This window comes from Theobroma cacao, chromosome 5 (genome assembly GCF_053813885.1).
Source record: "Theobroma cacao isolate CCN51 chromosome 5, ASM5381388v1, whole genome shotgun sequence".
Taxonomy (NCBI): Eukaryota; Viridiplantae; Streptophyta; class Magnoliopsida; order Malvales; family Malvaceae; genus Theobroma; species Theobroma cacao.
Window position 1 is genome coordinate 2,392,410 of NC_142643.1, and position 22,988 is coordinate 2,415,397.

A 22,988-nucleotide genomic window follows, 5' to 3' on the forward strand; every position below is an offset into this window, starting at 1 on the left:
GATATTCCATTAAAAGGCGCCCCAATTTTTCCTCTGCTTTTTCTCCAAAAACAGATTCCATTCAATGAAGGTTTTCACCATGGAGAATCTCCCAACCAATTTAAAGATGGTGTCATACGTGGGGCAAACTCCACTATGGTATTCTAGAACCGTCACTACTCACTTCTATTTGCCTTCCGTCTGCACAACCTAATCCTTTGAGCTTTAGCAGTAGTAGCAGTGATGAGCAACTTAAGTTCAAACAAGCAAGAAACACAAGTCACTGAGGATTATACTTCTTGGTTCAGTAACAGATATGGAATTGCCAGTGCCGGTGAAGAACCAGCTTCACTATTTGATATGTGCTATCTACATCCTGTTTCTGATCTCGATTATCCCCCACAAGAGACGGCTTATCAGTCAGAGCATGGGAGACGATCCGAATATGATTGCAGGTATTGGCTATCAGAATATGATTCTTGCTGTGGTGGCTACTGGGGAGATGATCTCTTCTCTGCAGGTGAGTACAGCAGGAATGACGATGGATGCAATGAACCCGTGGTGAAGACAGAAGACTGCGACCAAAGCGAAGACCAGTATCCAAGTTATACCAGTTACTGTGAGGAAGATTTGAGCCAGCCCGACAGTTACTATAATCCTTGGCCCTGCCATCAATATTGTGAAGATGAAGATTCTTGCAGCTGCAGCGGAGAAGAACCAAGAAATACTGATGGCTGCCGACTGGACGAATTGGGACTCTGCCATGGTATCTTTGGTTATTTTCCCTGTTTACTTCGGGAGCAACAACGGAACTACAATACGCAGTGATGAACTAAAAGCCTCAACTCTTATGGTCCAGCTAGGAGTAATGAAGACAAGCCAGGCATTTCTTTTTTCCTTGTTCCTTTTCTTGGTAAATAAGCCTGGCAGAGCTTTTGAGTTCAATCATTAGATAAAAGATTGTTCCATCATATAATCCCCCTTGTATTAATCAATATTTGTTGCTATGGTATCCAAAATTGACCTAGGAAGGATTGTTGTCTCGCTCTCTCTCTCTCTCTCTCTCTCTCTCAATGCAACCATTTGTGTAAAAATACTCAGCTCCTGATAATTCCATTTCTGTGCTAATATAAGCAAAAAGTATTTCTCTTCATTATTAGTCTTAGGACCAAGATACCTGTTAACTACTAGATGTGCCAACAGGGCCACAAAGCTCTACTATATACATATATGTAGCCACCTTAGAATACACAGCTGTTGAAATGTATGTTATAATTTGCACAAAGACGTGACACTATCCTTTTTTCCCTCCCACAAGAAGCAAAATTTATGTGAGGTCAACTTACTGTACAGGAGGTAACCAGTTTATTTTTATCATATTACAGTACCAAGGCCTAGTTCATCCTCAATGTCATCCCCTTCTTCAAACAGCTTTAAGAACCGAGCCTGATCTTGTTGCCTCTTCTTCTTTTGCCAGTATTTATATGCCATCACCAGTGCAACTATCGTTACAGTTGAAATCAGCACACTGATCAGTATCACTACAGCAACGTGCATTCCATTCCCATCGTCATGCTTTTCAGGAGCTGTGTTAGAAGCTACAAACACACAGCAAAAATAAATTTGTCATCACATATTGAAAAATAACTTGTGCATTTAAGTTTAAACAGGGACTTTATAAATGCAATTGTGCACTGAAGTACATATAGGTGAGCTCCATCACACAATTTCCAAACAACTGTATGCAACGAGAAAAGAATCCACATCAGGAATCCATTGTCTACGTTAAACCTTCACAGGCAATTCCAAGGTCCTGCCATCATGGTCAACTTTAGCCCTTCAAGGATTACCAGTGTTTGTTTTACTAGTATTTTAGTATTAAAATTAACTAGCCACATGATACCTTGCTCACTTGGCTCCTTCATGAATTATGATAGCAAATGAACTTTGGATGTTCTAGTGAAATGGGGCCAAAGAAGCCTATTAATTTCTGTAATATCTTAGCTTTTCTTCTAGAATAACTAACCAGAAAATCTATTGTTAGAACAATGTCACAATATGCAGTGCATGATTTCCCAAAAATGTATTGAGATACCAAGCAAACCATGAACTAGGCCATTAATATGGTATAACAGCTCCTAGATCACTAGAAAGAATAGAGTCAGAAAGATTCTATGACAAAAAAACCTCACCAGCTGGAAGAGATGTGCAATCTGGACAGTGGAAAGTAGCATTAAATTCCTCCTCTTTAAACAATGTATATTTTGGAGCTTTAAAGTCAGAAGAACAGAACTCCCACTCTGCAAATATATCATCTGCTTTAATGGTGTCCTTCTCATAGAATCCACATCGCTTGCATTTCTTGCTTACAAGTTCAGTCAGAGGCTGAAATCACAAAGATTACAATTTTATTGCATACTTTTTGCAAAAATTGTCATACACGCAAATCTGATATAGCAGCGACAAATATGAAGGGTTTTCTTAAAGTAAAATGTATAAGCACAGTTATCCAGAACATCAATTTATACAAGAGCAAACTTGCATAGGCTCACATGGCCAGCCTAGCCAGACATTTCATCTGTCGTTCAATGTAACAGTAACACAGATACCCCAAAATTTAACTATTCCCAAAAAAGCCATTGATCCAGTACACATAATGTGACCATCTAAAAATTGTAAATATTAGGTCAGAACCCATAAGAGAACAGCAAATTCAAAGATTTTAACTTTTGCTAAGTTTCCATTAGCAAAAGCCAAAAAGGAAGGTGTTTTGTCACTATATAAGCACAAAAATCAACTAATAAAACATGACATACAACCATAAAATTTCCTAAAAAGCCACAAAAGAACCCTAAACAGAACACCAAAAAGACACCTTTTTTCAGCTACTGAGATTGCACAATTCATAAAACTAGGCAAAATTGAACTTTTAATATTGATTCTCTACTAATTCCATGGTCAATAAAAAGTTCTGAAACGACAAAGTATTAATTTACACCAGCTGATGGTATTGAAAAGATAAAGAGAACATAAATCAGTGATTTAGTATTTTAAAACCTGCCAAGATTCTTCACCCTTGAAGGAATAGACGACGCCTGTTTTGGTGACATCTGGCAACTCCGTCCTGTTCTCTCCTTTGCATAAGAAATAAACCGTCGGTTTTCCTATCAACTCGTGCGTTTTGAATATTTCAATTGAATCCAATGTAACTACTGCCGAGGAAATTAATCCTAAAAAAAACAAATTAAAGAAAAGACTGCTTCTTAATTTCAAATTTTCAGCTCAAAGAAAAAGTGAATTTGATCTAAAAAAGAAAGAAAAAAAAAGAGAATTAAGAAAGTCAAAGTATTAAAAACATGTCAAAATCGATCACCTAGCGGAAAACTACATGACATCTGTTTGTTTGTCTCTCGGGAAAGTTAATTTACCTGGAAAAAAGCTGAATAAGATCCACCAGGCGAGAAAACGGAAGAAAATTCTCGAATTTTGCAGATGGCGAATCGACATAGCGAGCTAAAACAATATCAGTTTCTCGATAAGGAAAAAAAAGGGGAATATAATAGTGCATCAGAGAAATGAGGAAGAGTGCGCACTACGCACCTGTCCTTCCTCTGGTATTTTGTTTTAATCGAAGTAAAACGAAAGAACAAAGAAAATTAAGACAAATGGCGGTTTCGAAAGTTATCTTTTGCGTGGGAGAGAGGGCAAACCAAAGAAGAACGAAGGAGGGGAAGGAAAGACCGGTTCGCGCTGCGGGTAATTGGACGAGGGCTGCGTCTTCGGTACGCGGGGTGCGCAAGGAGCACCATGCTTTCAAGATTTCGCCAAGTCATGGAGGAAAAGGATATTGTTTACGTGGCGAGATCGGAAGTGGTTTGGGTTTGGGTTTCAGGCTGGGTGGGTGCGATTCGACTTCTTAACTGACACGACGGGCGGTTATAGTCAGTTGGTCAATACTTTCACATTTACAAATTAAAAGCAATGTAATTGAATTTTAATATCCTAAAAGTAATATTCAGTTATATTTCATTCTTTACATAGTATAAAATATATAAAGACTACATTTTTTAGACATTCAAAGAAAATAAAAGAGGTTTGACCAAAAAATATATTGTTTTTTCTAAATTAAATATTCAACTTTTTTTAAAAATATCATAATATTTGTAAAAATTTTAAATTATTTTTAAAAAATGAAATAAATATTTTTTTATTATATTTAACAAATTTTTATATTTTTTTTCGATCAAATAAATTTTTATAATTAACAGTCGATTAATTATTATTACTTAAAATGTTACTTATCATTTTATATTATACGATGTTAAGGTAACATTTTAATATATCATAATAAAAGATAATATGACATGTTAATGTGGTATGATGTTATAAATTATGTGACATTTTTTATTTTTTATGTCAATATCATATGATTTAAAAAATGATAAATGGTATTTTGGTTAATGACAATTAGAAAAATATTAATAGTAAAAACTTATTTACTTCCAAATAACAATACATGAATTTATTTAAATTTTTTAAAATAATTTTGAGACTTTTTAAAGCATTATGTATTTTAAAATTATGTTAAAATTTTTTAACATCTATAATAAATATATATATATATTTTTTTTTCTATCTTTCATATTAATTTTTACACAAAGTGTAAAATAAAAGAGGTAATCTCAATATTTGGGTTTCATTTTTTTTTCTTGTGGATTTTATTTGTAGAATTGGCCAAAAGGTTTTCAAAGAATCAAAGTCAACGAGCAAGCTTTGACAATTTTACGGATGGCTGTACGGACACATCTCTCCGGACCGTTTTAGTCTTTATTTAAGACAAAAGTGGTTTCAACTTTGGAATCTTCTTGCATTCTGGAAATGACAACCCATAGAAACTACTCTCGTGAAGGGAAAACGTTGTTAGTTACCTTGGTTCCCAAGATTTTTGTGACAAAGAAAACGTTGGATTTTAACAAACGAGCCATTTTTAGAACCTGGTTTGAGATAAAAAATTCATGCCATCTTCTTTCTGCTTGGCCTCTGCCGCTGCTCTCGCCTCAAGGGAGGGCCTTGCACCACCCAAAAGATGGCAACAACAAGGACTTTGTTTCCACAATCCCTTGCCGCTGCCTGGATCATCTTCTCCCTTCTTTTCATCGCCGCCTCGGCTCAAGCGATACCCCAACAAAACTCCAAGCCGAGAAACAACATTCAGAAGAATGGTAATGCAAATGGCAAACCAAGAAGACTACCGACGACGGCGGAGCTTGCGAAGAAGATAAAGTCGGCTTCCTTCGTGAAAGAGGTTGTTTCTGCTCACAACGCGGCAAGAGTCACCATCGGACAGACGCCCATGGTGTGGAACTATACCCTTGCCTACTTCGCCAAACAGTGGGCTAAAAAGCGCTTAAACGATTGCAAGTTGATCCATTCTTATGGCCCTTACGGGGAGAACCTGTTTTGGGGTGGCAAAAGCCATTGGACCCCGAGCGAGGTGGTGAAATTTTGGGTTGAGGAGAAGGCTTATTATGATCCGAAGTCAAACACGTGTGCCACGGGCCAAATGTGCGGACATTACACCCAGATTGTCTGGAAAGATTCGGTCAGGGTTGGTTGTGCTCGTATCAACTGTTACAATGGTAAAGGCATGTACGTGATTTGTAGCTATGATCCGCCGGGCAATTATATCAATGAACACCCATTTGGTGACTTGGCTAATATTGACAATGTGAATAAGATTGCACTGCCACCGCTGTGGAAACCACCCGTTGTTGCCCCAACCTTGCCAGTACACTAAAAGCCTATGTAAATTAATGGATGATATGGGAGGGAGTTCAACGAGAATTGATCATGGCTTTGGCTAAAGCAGGGGAATTTATCTATTTTTTCTTTTCTTTTTTCTCTTTTTATATCTGTAAGAACATGGCAAGACTTGTGGTCTGTACTTGTCTGTTATATTTAAATGAAAATTCCAAAAGTTTAAACTGTTGGCGGTGGGTAAAGTGTTCTTCTCCAGGGATATCTGAAAGCCAAATGCAAATTACTGTACTAGTCGTATGGTGATTTAATGTTATATATATGTCTGGAATGACAAATGCGCCTCTGTTTTATGATTGTGTGCGGTGCCACTTTCCATGCATGGATTTGGTTCTTGTAGTTTAGTTTTAATTCTCATTGGAATTTCTCTAAGATGTCAAAGAAGAAGAGAATGTGATATGACATCATTCCACAGATCTGGGTGTGGAGGTAGCTAGATTTTTCTATATTCAAAACTTCTTGCGTCTGAGATTAATCATTTGCAGAAAAAGAAAGATGGATCCTTGCATATATTTTACAATTTTCGGCACAGCAAAATGCGAAACTATGGAAACCTTCAATCTGAAGAGAACACCTTTGTTTCCAACTGGTATGCTTTAGTGAAGAAGGCAGGCCAACAGAGGTATGTTGACATGATGCTGCTAACGGTAGAGGCACCAATTAGCATGTTCATCACAACAATCTGTAAATGAATAGCTTCTATGGGTGAAGCGCCTCCCATTATGAGGCCAGTCATCGCCCCTGGGAGTGAGATAAGACCCACTGTTTTGGCATTGTCCAAGACTGGTGAGAGTGCAATAACTAGAGCCCTTTTCACTTGTTCTAGAGTTGCTTGACGAGGAGTTGCCCCAAGAGCTAAAGCTGTCTCCACCTGCAAAGTAATAGCAAAGCCATACGGAGTCAATAACAGAGTTGCAACATTTCAGAACGAGGGCTTGTTGATAATGAAAACGTCTTCAAAACGAGGTGTTTAGAAGGACTTATCCATCAAATCAACAAAGATTACAAAAAACCTGAGGACCAAGGAAAATTGGTGGCCATGGTTTTAAGACCGAAGAGCTTCGTTTTAGTTTGAATTCAGGATTCAAATCTTTGAGCATCCACAAGAGAGAAACAACATTGCATAAATTTATCAATCGCTCCCAACTTCATAAAACCATTGACAGGTGTTCGCTAATGTTGGAACATACCAGGTTCATTTGTATCTTGATGTCATCTCGAAGTCTTTTCATTGTGACTCCAGTTACTGTCATTGCATTCCCAACCATCATTCCTGCAACAGGGATAACATATCGCGGGGTGAAAGGGAAAACGTTTAATATAACAAGGAGGAACATGGTCACTGCTGTTCCAGCCAGGATAGATATTCCAGCAACATACTTCCCGCGGGGCACATGTTTAGCACGTTGGCCAGCTGTATATCCAGCAACAGAAACCTGCAATCCATGTTTTCAAGCACCCATTAGTAGTAGAACTATTGAGAATAAATGTCCAATGGCGAAGAGATCGTCTAAACATTCTTGTGAAACTTAAAAGGATAATCAAGAGCATTGATAAGCAAGATCCAATCAAATTCTTAAAAGAGTCCCAAAGTTGAATTGAAGGTAACTTAGAAAAGGTATTTCTCTTCTCTGTTTTTATTTTTATTTTTTTTGAAGGGCCTTCTCTGTTTTTATTGAATAGGCTACATATATATAATTCGGTGAAATTGCAGGAGATCAGAACTGCAGTTAAAAATATTTGCTCTCTTCTTGTTTGGACCAAACTTCAGCATATGCAAAATTCTACATCAATCATGAGTATCAATTCCCAGGTAGGATCAAATGGATTAACCCATAGTACGAAACAGTCAGTATCTGGGGTTTCATTTTTTTTTTTTTTTCATATCAGTTAAGCTAAACTATATGCATAAAATCTCTGAACCGAATTGGAAATAACAAATAAACATCTCTGATACGATTATAAGACTCCATGAGCATACTATTTTTAGTAACTTTTCTTTTCATTACAAGTCCGATTACTTGGGCAGAACCCAAAAATGATAACCAAAGAAGCAAGAATTCAACAGATCAAGAATTCTGCTTCACGTGGTCAATAAAGTAGGGAAAAGGCGGTAAATTTAATATTCAAAATCTCAAATTGTTCAAGTATTCAGACTTACTAACACAAAAATTCCACTCAACATTGAATTACTTATTAATGTCAGAAAAGAGAAACGTAACTAAACCAAAAGAAACATTAATGTAAAGGTAAAAACTGTACCTAAAGTGTAAACTTAGTTTCAACAAAAAGAAAAGCGCAAAAAGTTTAAAGACGAACCATAAAAAGATAAGCAAGGACGATCCACCCGCTGTTCTCCTGGTTAAAAATGAACTGAAGAACAAACCCAATAACGGAAAGCTGAAGAAAAGCTCTGAGGATAGAATAAATCATCTCTTTTTCCAAACCCAGCTTTTGCATGAAAGACAAGAGAACCGCCATGAGAACCACCGAAAGGGCAGCCACTGGCTTGACCATGCCCTTCAGAAACTCAAACAACCAATCCCAATCCATTGCAAGTAGAAACTGAGACTGAAAATCCACGGAGTTGATGCTCGTAATGATAGAGCCAGCTTTTCGGGGTGGGTGTTTATGTGGTTGAAGAAGAAGGAAGAAGCTACCTTCCCCTGATGACAAAGCTGCTCTATTGAGACATCTTGTGGAGTTAATACTCGAGGTTTTGTATTTTTCTTTTTTCTTTTTCTTTTTAATGCTTTGGAATTGGCGCAAGTAACGGCGAAGGACGTATTCGTACAGATTGATACGATCGGACTAAACGGGGGAAGGTTTGTCGCCACGCAAACGCATGAGTGGACGAGAGCTGAAAAGTTAGTAAGAACGAACAATTCCGTAACAATGACGTGGCGGTGGCATGGTGCGGTAGGGCAAGATGGGCATCCACTCATTCAATTTTTAGGTTTCTAGTGGGGACTCGGAGACAATTCACTTATTCAGAGAAGTCACTTAGCTAATCATTATTGAAATATAAAAATATTAAAATATTAAAATTACTTTAGTAAATTATGAAAAGTTCGAATGAATATGAAAATTTTATAAAATGGAATATGAAAATTTAGTTCACGTTAGTCAATTTTAATACTAATTTTTGAAAAATAAAATATTTAATACTTGTATTTATTATACAAAATTTAATTTTATATATTATATGAATATTAATATTTTTTAAATTATTAAAATGATAATAATAAAATTCTGACTCAAAATATAAATCACATCAAAATGTCAAATTGGGGGCATATCCATCATCTATTATTTTAGTTGATAGCAACATTTTTCTACCGGTCTCGTTTATTTGACTTTCATATACTTTCTCCTTAATCTGAGTATTTTATTTAAAGCATAATATCTAAAAAAAACTTTTAAACTATTTAAAAGTTTTCAAATAAGTACTTATAGTTTTATTATGTTCAATTAAACTCTTATCTATCCAAAAAAAAATTAGACTCTTATATTTTTATTTCGGATCAATTCAGTTACTGTACTTTTATTTTAAATCAAATACATCTTTATAATTAATGATTAACTTAGTCAAAATATTATTTATTATTGTATATCATATGACATTAACGTGACATGCTAATATATTATAATTGATAATCATAAGACATATTTACTTATCATAATTGATAATGATATGACATACTAATTTAACATTATAACATAATCATATGATAGTTTTTGTCCTCCACATCAATACTATATCGAATATTATGTGGATAAAAAATGATAAATAATATTTTAACTAATGGTTATTAGTCAATCATTAGTCATAAGGGTTTGTTTAACTCAAAATAAAACTATAAAGATTTGATTAAATATAATAAAAGAATAAGTACTTATTTAAATTTTCTTAAATAATTTATGCGCTTATTTGAGTATTATGTCTTTGTTTAATAATTGGTAATATCCTTGCTTATAAATTAATGTTTGAATATATATATATATATATATATATATATATATATATATTCAAGACTAAGAAAAAAAAATCAAAGTAAAGAAACACTTAAAAACATGTTACTATTTGTTAAGTTCCAATAGTGATGGAAAATATTTGGTGTATCTTTTTGGCCTAAGTTTATCTATGATCAAGTGTAGCTCGCATCTCACTTGACAACATGTTACTAGTTGTTTTTTTTTTAAAAAAAAACTTTTTTTAACAGTTTTTTAAAATTTTTATTTGATCTGATTTTTACTTTTAAGAGATAAATAAATTTAAAAAAATCAAATCAAACAGATAATAAACTAAATTTGTTCTATGAAATTGATATCCCAATGTAAAATATTATGCAATAAGGCTTATGGGTTACATGCACCCTAAGCATAACGGTTGGGAAGCACAATGAGTTTATTGCCGTGTGTGCTGACAATTTTGATTTAGAAGCAATTGTTTTCTAAAAATGATTTAAAGAATGAAAATGGTGAGGGTGGATAAGAGATGCCATCTTTCTTATGGACATATAAAGAATGTTAATTACCATTAAACAAAATATGGTGAATATTTGGTATTTGTAAAATTCATCTAATCTAAATTTAAATTAGTACAAATTATCTAAATTCAAAATAATATTGAATTATTAATTTATTTCACCGATAATTATAAATAGTTTATATTTAATGTATTTTTATTATATAAACACTATCATTCAATCACAAAATATTATCTTATAAATATGTAAAGAATAAATGTTTACAAATCTTTAATTATAAAACTCATAAATTGCCACTGTATCAAATATAAATTTTAATTATAAAATCAATACCCATTAATCACTACTTTGAATAGTTTTATCTCAACTTGTATTTTGTTTTTTTATATTTTTTTTGGGACTCACATGTATTTTGATTAAAATAGTATGTTGGGTAATTTACTATAAACAGAAGCTTGGATTCTCATGCAATTAAACCAAAAAAAATAATACCAGTTGACCTTCTTTTGTACTCTTATAGCATGTTTGGTTGGGGGAATGGCTAAGCCATTCCCCCTTTATTCCCAAGGAATTTTTATTCCTTTGTTTGGTTGGAAAATGATCCAAGGAATAGCCATTCCATAGGAATGGCTATTCCTCAAAATCCTTTAAAACCAAGGAATAGCTAATACCACCCTCCCCCATGGTATTAGCTATTCCATGGTTGAGGAATAAATTTAAAAATGAATAAAGACAAAAATACCCCTTACAAGTTTGAAAATTTACAACTTTATTAGTATAAAATATTATTTCTCTCTCTCTCCTCTTTCTCTCACTTGATTCCAATTTTTAATAAAATATTAATATTAAATTATAAATAAAATATTAATATTTAAATTATCAATTATTAATATTTTAAATTATAAATTATTCCTATTTAAAAACAAAATAAATTAAAAATAAATAAACATAATATCATTTAAATTAGATAAACAATATTAATAATTAAATCATCAATTATTAATATTTAAATAAATTACCAATTATTAATATTTAAAAAATAAAATAAAAAATTAATCATAATAAAATTTAAATTAAATAAAATATTAATATTTAAATTATCTATTATTAATATTTTAAATAAATAATCAATTATTAATTTTCAAAAATAAAATAAAATATAACAATTGATCATCATAATATTTAAATTAAATAAAATATTAATATTTTAAAAAATAAATAAATATTAATATTAAAATTATCAATTATTAATATTTTAAATAAATTATCAATTATTAATATTTTAAAAATAAAATAAAATAAAAATTAATCATAATAATATTTAAATTAAATAAATGTTCATATTTAAATGATTTATTATTAATATTTTAATTAAATTCTAGATTATTAATATTTAAAAAATCTAATAAAAATAAAATGTCAAATAAATAATAAAGGGTGTTTTTATCTTTTTATTTTCTATTCCTTTCTTATTTCAAAATTATTGTTACCAACCAAACACTACAATAAGTCATAATAATTATTCCTGGTCTATTCCCTTTGTCATACCAAACTAAGTAATAACTATTCTATTCTATTCTCACCTCATTCTATTCCCACATAATAATTATTCTATTCCATTCCTGTCTATTCCGCCAACCAAACGTACCATTAATGTACTAACTAAACAATCAGAGACTGAAAATCCACGGAGTTGATGTTCATAATGATTCGGGGTGGGTGTTTATGTGGTTGAAGACGAAGGAAGAAACTACCTTCCCCAGATGACAAAGATGCTCTCTTGAGACATCTGGTGGAGTTAATATTCCCGGTTCAAGATTATGATAATACTGATGTTGGCTTTGTATTTTTCTTTTTGTCTTTTTCTTTTTATGATTTGGAATTGGCGAAAGTAAAGGGAAACGACGTACAGATTGATACGAAAACGGGGAAGGTTTGTCTCTACCTAACAGCAACGTGGCGCTGGCACGGAGCGGCAGAGAATCCACTTTGTCTAGTGGGGACTGGGAGACAATGCAGAGAAGTCGTTTAGCTAATCATTATTGAAATCGAAAAATATTAAAATATTAAAATTACTTTAATGAAATATAAAAAGTTCAAATGAATATGAAAAAATTTATAAAATGGAATATGAAAATTTAGTTTACATTAGTAAATTTTAATCCTAATCTTAAAAAATAAAATATTTAATACTTGTATTTATTATGTAAAATTTTAATTTTATATATTATATAAATATTAATACTTTTTAAATTATTAAAATAATAACAATAATAAAACACTGACTCAGAATATAAATCACATTAAAATGTCTAATTGGGGGCATATCTATCATCTATTCGTTTACTTGATAGCAACATTTTTCTACCAATCTCGTTCATTTGACTTTCATGTACTTTCTTCTTAATTTAAACTTCATTATAATTAGAGTATTTTAATATTAAAATATTAAAATTACTTTAATAAAATATAAAAAGTTCAAATGAGCATGAAAAAATTTATAAAATGGAATATGAAAATTTAGTTTACATTAGTAAATTTTAATCCTAATCTTAAAAAATAAAATATTTAATACTTGTATTTATTATGTAAAAATTTAATTTTATATATTATATAAATATTAATACTTTTTAAATTATTAGAATAATAACAATAATAAAACTCTGACTCAATATATAAATCACATCAAAATGTCTAATTGGGTGCATATCTATCATCTATTCGTTTACTTGATAGCAACATTTTTCTACGAATTTCGTTCATTTGACTTTCATGTACTTTCTCATTAATTTAAAATTCATTATAATCAGAGTATTTTAATATTAAAATATAAAAATTACTTTAATAAAATATAAAAAAGTTCAAATGAATATGAAAAATTTATAAAATGGAATATGGAAATTTAGTTTACATTAATAAATTTTAATACTAATCTTAAAAAATAAAATATTTAATACTTGTATTTATTATGGAAAAATTTAATTTTATATATTATATAAATATTAACACTTTTTTAATTATTAGAATAATAACAATAATAAAACTCTGACTCAGAATATAAATCACATCAAAATGTCTAATTGGGGGCATATCTATCATCTATTCGTTTACTTGATAGCAATATATTTCTACCAATATCGTTCATTTGACTTTCATGTACTTTCTCCTTAATTTAGAATTCATTATAATCGGAGTATTTTATTTAAGATATAATATCTAAAAAAACTTTTAAATTATTTTAAAAAATTAAAAAATATATTTATATTTTTATTTGAGTCAAATTAGATATTATATTTTTATTTTAAATCAAATAGGTTCTTATTATTAATGATTAACTTAATCAAAATATCATTTGTCATTTTATGTCATGTGACACTAACGTGGCATGCTAACATATCATAATTGATAATAAGATAGTATGCTGATATATCATAATTAATGATTACGGACATACTAATTTGATATAATAATATAACCATATGATATTTTTCATCATCTACATCAATACCATGTCAATGTTATGTGTATATAAAATGATAAGTGATATTTTAACTAATGATAATTAGTTAATTATTAATCATAAAGGTTTATTTGATTCAAAATAAAAATACAAAGATTTAATTTAATGTAATAAAAAATAAAAACTTATTTAATTTTTCTTAAATAATTTAAATACTCATTGGAGAATTATGTCTTTGTTCAATAATTGATTTTATCCTTGCATATAAATTAATGTTTAAATATATATATATATATATATTCAAAATTAAGAAAAAAATCAAAGTAAAGAAACACTTAAAAACATGTTACTATTTGTTAAGTTCCAATAGTGATGGAAAATATGTGGTGTATCTTTCTGGCCTAGGTTTATCTGAGACCAAGTGTAGCTCATATCTCACCTGCCAACATGTTACTATTTGTTTTTTTTTTTAAATTGTTATTTTTAGAATTTTAAAAAATTATGTTTGATTTAGTTTTTATTTTTAAAAAATAAATAAATTAAAAAAATAAAGCTAAACAGGCACCAAATCGAATTTGTTCTACAAAATTGATATCCCAACGTAAAATATTATTAAAAAAATGCCAAGAACGCTTTTAGGTCACATGCATCCTGAGCATAACGGTTGGGAAGCGCGTTGATTAAAGAACGAAAATGGTGAGGGTGGATAAGAGATGCCATCTTTCCTAAAGACATAAAAGTAAGGTCGATTATCACTAAACAAAATATGGTGAATATTTGGTATTTGTAAAATTCGTCTAATTTAGATTTAAATTCGTACGAATCATCTAAATTTAGAATAATATTGAATTATTAACTTATTTAATCGGTAATTATAAAGAGTTTATATTTAATATATTGTCAGTATATACACATTATTACTTAATCACAAAATGTTATCTTATAAATATGTAAAGATAAAAGTTCACAAATCTTTAATTATAAAATTCATACATTAACATTACATCAAATATAAATTTTAATTGTAAAATCAGTATGATTAATCATTGTTTTGAATAGTTGTATCTCAACTTGTTTTTTGTTTTTTTCTTTGTATATTTTTGGGATGTTGCTTGCTAAAGTATTGGTGACTTTCACATGTATTTTGATTAAAATAGCATGTTGTGGTAATTTACTATAAACAAAACCTTGGATTCTCATAGAATTATAAACCAAAATAAAACTAATACTATATGACATGGTTTTGTACTTTTAATGTACTAACTAAACAATTTGAGTCACTCTCAAACAGCCCACTTTTACCAATGGGATATCCTAACAAATGCTGTCAGACAGCATTTTCTATATTATATTGGGAACTAAAAAGTGTGAAGCCTTTTAGCTAAGTCAAATAAGGTTAGAGCAAGTATAGTCATACCCCAATTCCAACCCCTTGATTTCTTTTTTCATTCAGGTTGGACCCTGGAGGAAAGCTTATTGGGCTACATTTGAGCTTTTGAATTCTGACCAAGACCCATAGTCTGCTTTCAAGGCCGAGGACGATACTGAAAATTGAAGAAACATTGAGGAGAAATCTGTAGTTTTCGATTTTCGAAACGAAGCGTAGCTGGTCAAACTCCAGCTCCTTCTATTCACCCTCTCAGCCGTTGCTCGCTCTTCCAGCTTCGGCTCCATTTCCACAAAACCTCTTCGGAAATCTCAATCCGAAATTTTGAACAAGGGAAAAAAAAAAAAAAAAAAAAGAAAATGAATCTCTTGCGAAACGCAATCAAATCGCACGTTTCGGTTCGAACGATCAGGCCAATGCAAGCCTTACCATCATTCCTAGGAGCGTCGCCGAAACGTTTCTCCACCGGGACGGATGAACCTCAACCGCCACAACCCGACGCCTCCGTCAATCAATTTATGGAATCTGCAAGCAAAGGTTCAATTTTTCAAAAAAAAAAAAATACAGGGTTTAGGGTTTATCCAAAATTCCTTTTTTAATTTTTTCCCTAAAAGATTTAACCTTTTTTTCTTTACTGTAATTAGGATTCGTTTTTGCGAAACTCCATGGAATCACAAAGCATACAATGAAGAGCGATATAATGAGCTTGCTTGAAGGGTGTAATCTAACGGCTGATGATATTAAAGTTCACTACAGCCGCAGCTTTTTTCCTCTTGGAATGTAAGCTTCTTTACATTTTTTATTTTTTTTATTTACTAGTCAGAATTTATTTAAGATTATTTATTGTGGAAATTGGTTTTTCTTTAAACTTTTTTAAACGGAATTATTCTTTTTTTCTTTTTGTTATTAACATTTGTGTGTTTCTTTGTTTGCAATTAGGATGTTGCGGTTTTCATCACCTGCTGCATTTAGTAACTCAGCAAGGACCATTCGGAGGTTTGATCGGCTTTACAGGTTGGAGAAGGTAAATTAGATTTGATTGTGAATGAGTCTGACAAGGTTTGATTGGTAATGTTGGGTTTCATATTTGGTTTTTTTTCTTCTTGTGATAATTCGGGTGTCCTTTTTTGGATATGTCAGGTTGAAGCTTCTGATTGGGATATTGTTCGACCATATAATGGCAAAACTGTATGTCAAAGAATCGAGATTTTGTTCTCTTTAGTTTTCAGTTGAACTTCAGATTTTTGACATTTTGAGAAACTGTTTGTTATTATGTTTTTAATTAGCTATGCACTCGGAAAGTATTCGTCTGGTTAACTGAGCTAAGTAATGAGGTGTTTTTCATAAGATATAACATGGCATTATTATCTACATGATTTATATATATATATATGTGCCTGCGTGCATGTGTGTGTGTGTAATTGGATAGTTATAAATGGATTTTCAGACTTTTTGAAAAAAAAAAAAACTACTACTTTCTTGGTCATGAAATAATCTTAACGGTATTTACAATTATAGGTGTAGTGGTCATGCCATCCTGGATTTGTCTTTGCAAAACAAAATTTCCATTTATTACATGGGACCATGAGGTTTATATTTTTATTTTGACATGTCTTCTCTTTAAGGGTCTAAGTTGTTTAAGATTTTAGGGAGAGCTTTTACCTTAATTATTTTAGAGCCTTTCCATAATTTTTCAATCATTAGCATAAAACAATGTCCAAAATTTTTAGCTAAAAATATTGTTATGGCATTTTTAGGACTTTTAGCTTAGGCATTAAGGTATTTGCAGTATGCTAACACTTGTTCCACATGGCCCTAATGTTATCTGAGGTTGCCTTAAATTTTCAGGTGTTACTGCTAGGAATCCCTCGAAATGCACTTGTTGAGGATGTAGAGCGCTTTCTTTCTGGTTGTGACTACGATCCGTCCTCCATCCAGATGGTCACAGTTCCAAAACCAGGAACCCCAGTCCCCTTCAGATTTACAACTGTGCGGTTCCCGTCGCAAATCCAAGCAATGAATGCATGCATTAGCAAAAACAGAAATGTCTGTCTCAATAATCAACTCTCAGTACGAGTTCTCCACTAAATGTTCAGTCTGTTTTTCTCATCAAAAAAAAAAAAAGAAGAAAGAGTTCATTCTGTTTGGGGTATCGCATTAAGATTGACCATTATGGTAGGCTTCGTGTCACAAATTGAACTATGTGAATCTTTTGCCTGTTTGATACTTATGAGACTTGGAGCTATATATTTAAGTGGATAAGTGCTCCTGTAATTCTTGCAGTGCTAGACTTGATAAGTTGATTACTGAAATCATATTGGTAGGAAGTAATGAAAGATTGCAGCTTAACTCTTTTTGGAGGATCTTACAATCTTTGTTTCTTATCTCGTGCTGGTGGATTCTTTCTTATGATATAATCATCATCATCATTCCATAATTCCTATTTTAACAAGTTTATTTATATCCTACCGGCAAAGTTGCTTCTCGGGCTTTTTCAACATTTCAGGTGGTTTTGTTTTGATGGTAAATTTGGGAGGAATATTGAAAGTTAGAACCTGCATTGATAATGTTGAATGAGATTGTAATGGAGATTTATCAATTGTTAAATAAAACAATAACAATTCTGCTTAAGTATACATTCAGTTGTGAAAAAAAAAAAAAGAAAGGAAAAATTGAAAGTCACCTGGCAGACAGGAATACCCAATTAATCCTAATGATTTATCAGGCTAATCCTAGATTTTGGTTCAGATGGCCCCCCAACACTGAACTCAATCTCGATGATTAGAAACACACGAATCACAAGGAATAACAGCATATATTTTAGACCAGCTTGACTTGCAGGACGCCAGAACCTAATTAGCCATTATCCTGAAATGGCAATGCAACAATGACTGAGACTTGGGAGGAGGTTAAAGCTCACAATGTATCACAGAAACCAGCTTTATATCATGTTCAAGGTTTCTTCAAGTTGCTGATTTTATCACCTGGCTGTTGATCACTCTCTCGCCCTCAGCTCCAATGACTACTTTGTGTGGGAATAAACATCTAGATCACCAGTTTACTGCAAATTTCGCCATTCGTATTGCCTTGATGATACAAATCGACCATAACTGCAGCAAGCCTGATCAAGAATATGGTCATTTCCATCCCAGATCCATTCACCATGTAGTTGGGTTCACGAAGATGAGTCTCAATGTTTCCATGCATTTTGAAGAGGCTTGTCTAAGTATCCTCATTAGAGCTCTGTACCCTATGCAGCATATTGCATAATCCTCTGGGCAACAAAGACAGACATTAATCTTAACTAGTGAAAAGCCAGAAAACCAGAATTGAATGATGCTTATAACCACATCCGGATTCTGACACAGAATTTAAATTGTTGAACACAAAGCATCATCAACCTCTTCCTCATGCATTTGTTGCCCATAATCTAATGTTCTCATATGGTTTACCAGGCGACCCAAAACACCATGAATTTCAGTCACCTTAGAATTTGACTTGTCTTCTGCTCTAAACCTGTAAACTTCATTCTTAACCTCAATCCAGCTGTATCCAGGACTGGTTTTCAGTCCTTTATCTTTCATCAGTTTACGTACTCTAGCAGCCTGATCCCATCGCCTTGCACTAGCATATAAATTCGCCAACTGAACATGGGTAGCAGCACACCCAGGTTCTAACAATAGTCTGCTCTCGGCAGCCTCTATCCCAACCCAAATAATCCCATGAAGCCTGCAAGAAGAAAGCAAAGAACCCCATATAACAGCATTGGGGCAAATCGGCATCTTTAAAATAAATTCTCGAGCCTCCTTTAATAATCCAGCACGACCAAGAAGATCAACAACACATGAATAATGATCCAGCGCCGGCTCAACACCATGTACAACCATTGAATCAAAATAAACACGGCCTTGTTCAACAAGACCCGCGTGACGACACGAAGAGAGCACTCCAAGAAAAGTAATAGAATCAGGTTTTATCTTCTCTTCCTTCATCTTTTCAAAAAGATCAATAGCCTCCATTGCAAGGCCATGTTGAGCATAACCTGCAATCATCGAATTCCAAGACACAATATCTTTATTACCTGCCATCTTCTTAAATATAAACATTGCATCTTCAACACTCCCACATTTACAATACATAGAAATAAGAGCATTACAAATATAACTATACGAATCGAAACCCATCTGAATTACTTGACAATGAGCACTTCTCCCTTGCCCCAAAGCTCCACTACCCGTACAAGCTCTCAAAAGACTTGTCAATGTGAAATCATTTGGCTTTAAAGTCAAATTCTTCATCATATTATAGAGCTCCAAACACATATCAATCTGCCATTCTTGCGCGAACCCAGCAATGATAGTAGTCCAAGAAACTACATTTTTAACAGGCATTTCATCAAACACTTTGTAAGCCTCCTCCAACTCACCGCATTTCCCATAAGAAGTAACCAAAGAACTTCCCACATAAACGTTTGGGAAGAACCCAGTTTTTATTGCCAAGCAATGATACTGAATTCCACCATAAAGATTACGTTTTGACCCGCATGAACTTATGGCATTTGACAGAACAATTGGATTAAATTTTGAAATATCTTTGTTTGTAACAGGAGGAGCTAGGATTTCATTGAAGAAGATTGGGAGATTTTCTGTTGGTGAATCTGAATAAACAAAATCATTGACAAAGTGTTGGGCAGTAAATTGATCAGAATCTGATTGTAAAAAGTCTTGAATGAGACGAAGATGGTTTTGGCGGGGAGTAGGAGTTGGTTTGGGGGACATGATATCCATGATTCTCAATACCTTGCTCGGAGGATTCAGTTTTAGTTTGTAAGAAGAGAAAGGAATGGATTGAGACAGAAAGAAGAGAAGAGGTTTAAAGCAAGAATTCCTTTGGATAATTGATTTAAGCAGAAGTGTATTCATGGCTGAGATCACCCCATGAATGTATTCAGTCTTCAATGGCTGAAGGGTCAAAACCTGGGACTTTAGTTATTACTTGTTAGAACCTGAACCCCAATGAATTACAGGATGGCAATAAGAATCCTGTATACACGTCTGGCGTTGGCTGCCTTTTTATTATTATTATTATTACTCTTAAAAAACAATTAAAATGTGTTATCTAATGGAGATAAATCTTCCTTTTCTATAACAAGCTGTATTAATCTTGAATGATAGTAAAATCGGATCCGAAATGTTGAGTAGAATCAGCCAAAAACTTTACCAAATAAACAAAGTTGACAATCTTCCCATTGAAGCATTTCATTATGGCATACCATAATCTTCGTTTGGGACGATACCAGTACAAAGTCATCATCCAACTAAAACCAAAATCATTGCTTGATTGACACAATTGGACTCATAATCCATTAACCCTTTCATCCAGAACGCTTTCTTTGTGAAAGGTTCATACAAAAATCATAATATTTCACACTAAAAACCATCTCACTGTCAGTACTCCGCACTGAAGAATGAGAAATTAACGTGACTACAAAGAGATAGTAGAAGTTTCATTGGAGCTTCATGGGATTTCTCGTTGCCGTCTCCGCTTCTTTATAGATGAAGTAGCATCATGCTCAAAGTCGTCCTCTTCTCTGTCTCCATGCAAATAGAACCATAACCTCCTCTCTCGATTGAATTGCACACATGGGTCATGTTCGCAGTGCAATCGATCCAAGGCACCACTAACAACCTGGCTAAGTTGTTCTTCAGAGATGTCTTCCACAATGTACTGTGAGTCTCTTATGAGAACACAAACATCAGCTCTAGTACCCATACCAGCTGGCAATCTGGCTGCCGCGTCCCTCACAAGAGTGAGAACCGTGATATTAGGTGGCCTATCTGCTTTAAGCATAAAATGCTCTCTGCATTTTAATGATGGCTTGCCACTGCACCTTCTCACTGGAGCAACAGCGGATTTTCTACCATCTAATGCAGTATAAGAAAAGGCCCTCTCTGGAACAGAATACCTAACAGCTTCTTCCTTGCGAAAATAGTCCCTTATTTCCTCAGGGCATCGACTGATAGTAGCCACGATTTTTCTAGGTCTAACCTCTCTTAATCTTTCCTTCATGTTGACAGTCTGATGCATCAAAGTCAAGGGTGGTTCAGGAAGGTTTCTAATCTTCTGAAGACTCTCTTGAGCAATTTTCAACCAATCTGCAAAGGAATTGGTCAATTTCAGAAGGGTACTGCGTGGAAGACCCCAAGCTTCCGAAGATACAGTTTCCTTCATATTGTTGTGTGGCTTAATAGCTACTGGACCAATCCAGGACCAACTCTTGTTTGACTTGGAATAAAGAGTGAGAGCCTTCCAGGCCTTTGCACCGGGAGGTGCTGTTGTTGAAGAAAATAATTTTAGAGCACCTCTAACTAAATCCTGAAGTGGCTCCTGGGCTTCAAGAATACAAGGATCCCCAGGATTCCATCTCACACGCTCAACAATTTCATGCATAGTGAGACAAGGTAAATTGATCTGCTCTCCTTGTGAATTACTCATTCCCTTCCTCTCATGAGACCTGTTAACACTTTTAGGATTGCTTTTAGCAGCATACTTGCTAAATGCTAAAGGATCACCTTTTGCAACTGGGGTAATCATTGCTATGCGAATGGCAGAAAGAAAATGAATAATAGAGAATGAGAACCCCTTATGAGCAGTAGGACATATTGAATTGAATTGCAGCTTCTTAAATGGTTTTGGCTCTGGAACTGTACTATTCCCAACCGCTGATACAGTAAAGGATGAACAAGCGGTTGACCCTTCAAACAGACCAGGCTCAGCTTGCACTTTCTTTAAACCACATTTCTCCAAAGAAGATTTAGGCAGTTTCTTTCTCTTCAAAGAAGAAATGGGCAGTTCACCTTCTTCCAGGTCCTTTTCAGCCTTGATGCGATGGTAATCATGTTCAACTTTCGTACCCATTTGTGTTCTGTCTGCTGCTTTTCTCCGCTTCAGTAAGCTTACTTCTTTAGTCCCAAATTTCTGATATCTCTTGTACAGATTATGCTGCTCAACAGCATCATCATTGATATACTCCGACTGCAGCCAAGTAGAACCACCGCCAACTTTCCTTATGTTTTGGTTTCTCTGAATAAGGCAGTCTTCCTTTGATGATGGTGATTGCATCTTCGTCTTGAGCAATCCTGAAATATCATTTGATAATTGCATCAAAGCTAGTGCTGCTTCTATATCTCTCTGGGTAGGATTTCTGCGCTCTGCTATTTCCATACCACCGTCACTGCTTCTTGGACCCATTCTAGCACGATTAGCTGTCCTTGAAATATTACAAAATTGAGCTTCATGTTCCTTACAAGAAAGCTCTCGCATAGAACCATCTATTTCAAGGTACTTCCTTTTAATTCCACTTTGTATTGAAGGAGATTGAATTCCCAACTTTCTTGTTGATATTACATTCGACCCAATGTCCTTCAATTTACTTACACGAACCTGTTTGCCACGTTTGTTGGGGTTCAGTGCCAAACTAAGCCTTGCTTGATTAGAAAAATCGGGTATCTCTCCATCATTTACAATGTCATCCGCCTCCGGTACACTCTCAACTCTGATCCTTTTCTTTGCTATCATCGACATCTAACATGGAGATCCAAGACAACACAGTAAAAAAGAATAAGGAAACAACCATAACTGAATTCCTCAGCTTTCAAAGATACAAAGAACAAGGCAAAATTCCCTTTTGGCAAACAATTTGACCTATTCATTTCTCTATGATAATGAAAATGGAAATCCAATAAGAGTTACATATCATCTAAGCATCCTATCATAATCCAAGTAAATCTAACACAAAAAAGCAGAAGACCCTTGGTTAAAGAGAAAAAGAAAAAAGCTAGCTTTATTCCACTAT

General features: G+C 33.3%; 6 protein-coding genes across 7 annotated transcripts; 2 read left to right on the forward strand and 4 right to left on the reverse strand.

Moving 5' to 3' along the window:
* Positions 1–1,109: 1,109 nt before the first annotated feature.
* On the reverse strand, positions 1,110–3,834 carry LOC18597854 (valine-tRNA ligase). 2 transcript variants are annotated; one of them, XM_007027094.3, is made up of 5 exons: positions 3,580–3,834; positions 3,408–3,492; positions 3,037–3,209; positions 2,172–2,364; positions 1,110–1,577 (listed from the first exon to the last, which is right to left on the reverse strand). In XM_007027094.3, the coding sequence occupies exons 2-5, from the start codon at positions 3,484–3,486 to the stop codon at positions 1,354–1,356; spliced, it is 669 nt and encodes a 222-aa protein (XP_007027156.1). In that variant the 5' UTR covers positions 3,487–3,492; positions 3,580–3,834; the 3' UTR covers positions 1,110–1,353. The 2 variants fall into 2 exon arrangements, with proteins under 2 accessions (XP_007027156.1, XP_088662923.1); XM_088806797.1 differs by having other exon boundaries at positions 3,408–3,833.
* A 1,142-nt stretch (positions 3,835–4,976) lies between these two features.
* LOC18597855 (CAP (Cysteine-rich secretory proteins, Antigen 5, and Pathogenesis-related 1 protein) superfamily protein) lies at positions 4,977–5,963 on the forward strand. The gene has a single exon (XM_007027100.3). It carries the CDS (start codon positions 5,066–5,068, stop codon positions 5,774–5,776), a length of 711 nt encoding a protein of 236 aa, XP_007027162.3. The 5' UTR covers positions 4,977–5,065; the 3' UTR covers positions 5,777–5,963.
* Positions 5,964–6,234: 271 nt separating this feature from the next.
* Positions 6,235–8,493, reverse strand: ALS3 (aluminum sensitive 3). Its single transcript, XM_007027101.3, has 3 exons — positions 8,116–8,493; positions 6,987–7,232; positions 6,235–6,667 (listed from the first exon to the last, which is right to left on the reverse strand). The coding sequence occupies exons 1-3, from the start codon at positions 8,347–8,349 to the stop codon at positions 6,353–6,355; spliced, it is 795 nt and encodes a 264-aa protein (XP_007027163.1). The 5' UTR covers positions 8,350–8,493; the 3' UTR covers positions 6,235–6,352.
* Positions 8,494–15,333: 6,840 nt separating this feature from the next.
* LOC18597857 (Ribosomal protein S24e family protein) lies at positions 15,334–17,504 on the forward strand. The gene is made up of 5 exons (XM_007027102.3): positions 15,334–15,670; positions 15,778–15,913; positions 16,073–16,157; positions 16,274–16,321; positions 16,982–17,504. Exons 1-5 carry the CDS (start codon positions 15,493–15,495, stop codon positions 17,219–17,221), a joined length of 687 nt encoding a protein of 228 aa, XP_007027164.3. The 5' UTR covers positions 15,334–15,492; the 3' UTR covers positions 17,222–17,504.
* Positions 17,505–17,693: 189 nt separating this feature from the next.
* On the reverse strand, positions 17,694–20,172 carry LOC18597858 (Tetratricopeptide repeat (TPR)-like superfamily protein). Its single transcript, XM_007027103.3, has one exon. The coding sequence runs from the start codon at positions 20,053–20,055 to the stop codon at positions 18,505–18,507; it is 1,551 nt and encodes a 516-aa protein (XP_007027165.3). The 5' UTR covers positions 20,056–20,172; the 3' UTR covers positions 17,694–18,504.
* Positions 20,173–20,341: 169 nt separating this feature from the next.
* LOC18597860 (uncharacterized) lies at positions 20,342–22,777 on the reverse strand. The gene has a single exon (XM_018120883.2). The coding sequence runs from the start codon at positions 22,715–22,717 to the stop codon at positions 20,651–20,653; it is 2,067 nt and encodes a 688-aa protein (XP_017976372.2). The 5' UTR covers positions 22,718–22,777; the 3' UTR covers positions 20,342–20,650.
* Between the last annotated feature and the right edge of the window lie 211 nt (positions 22,778–22,988).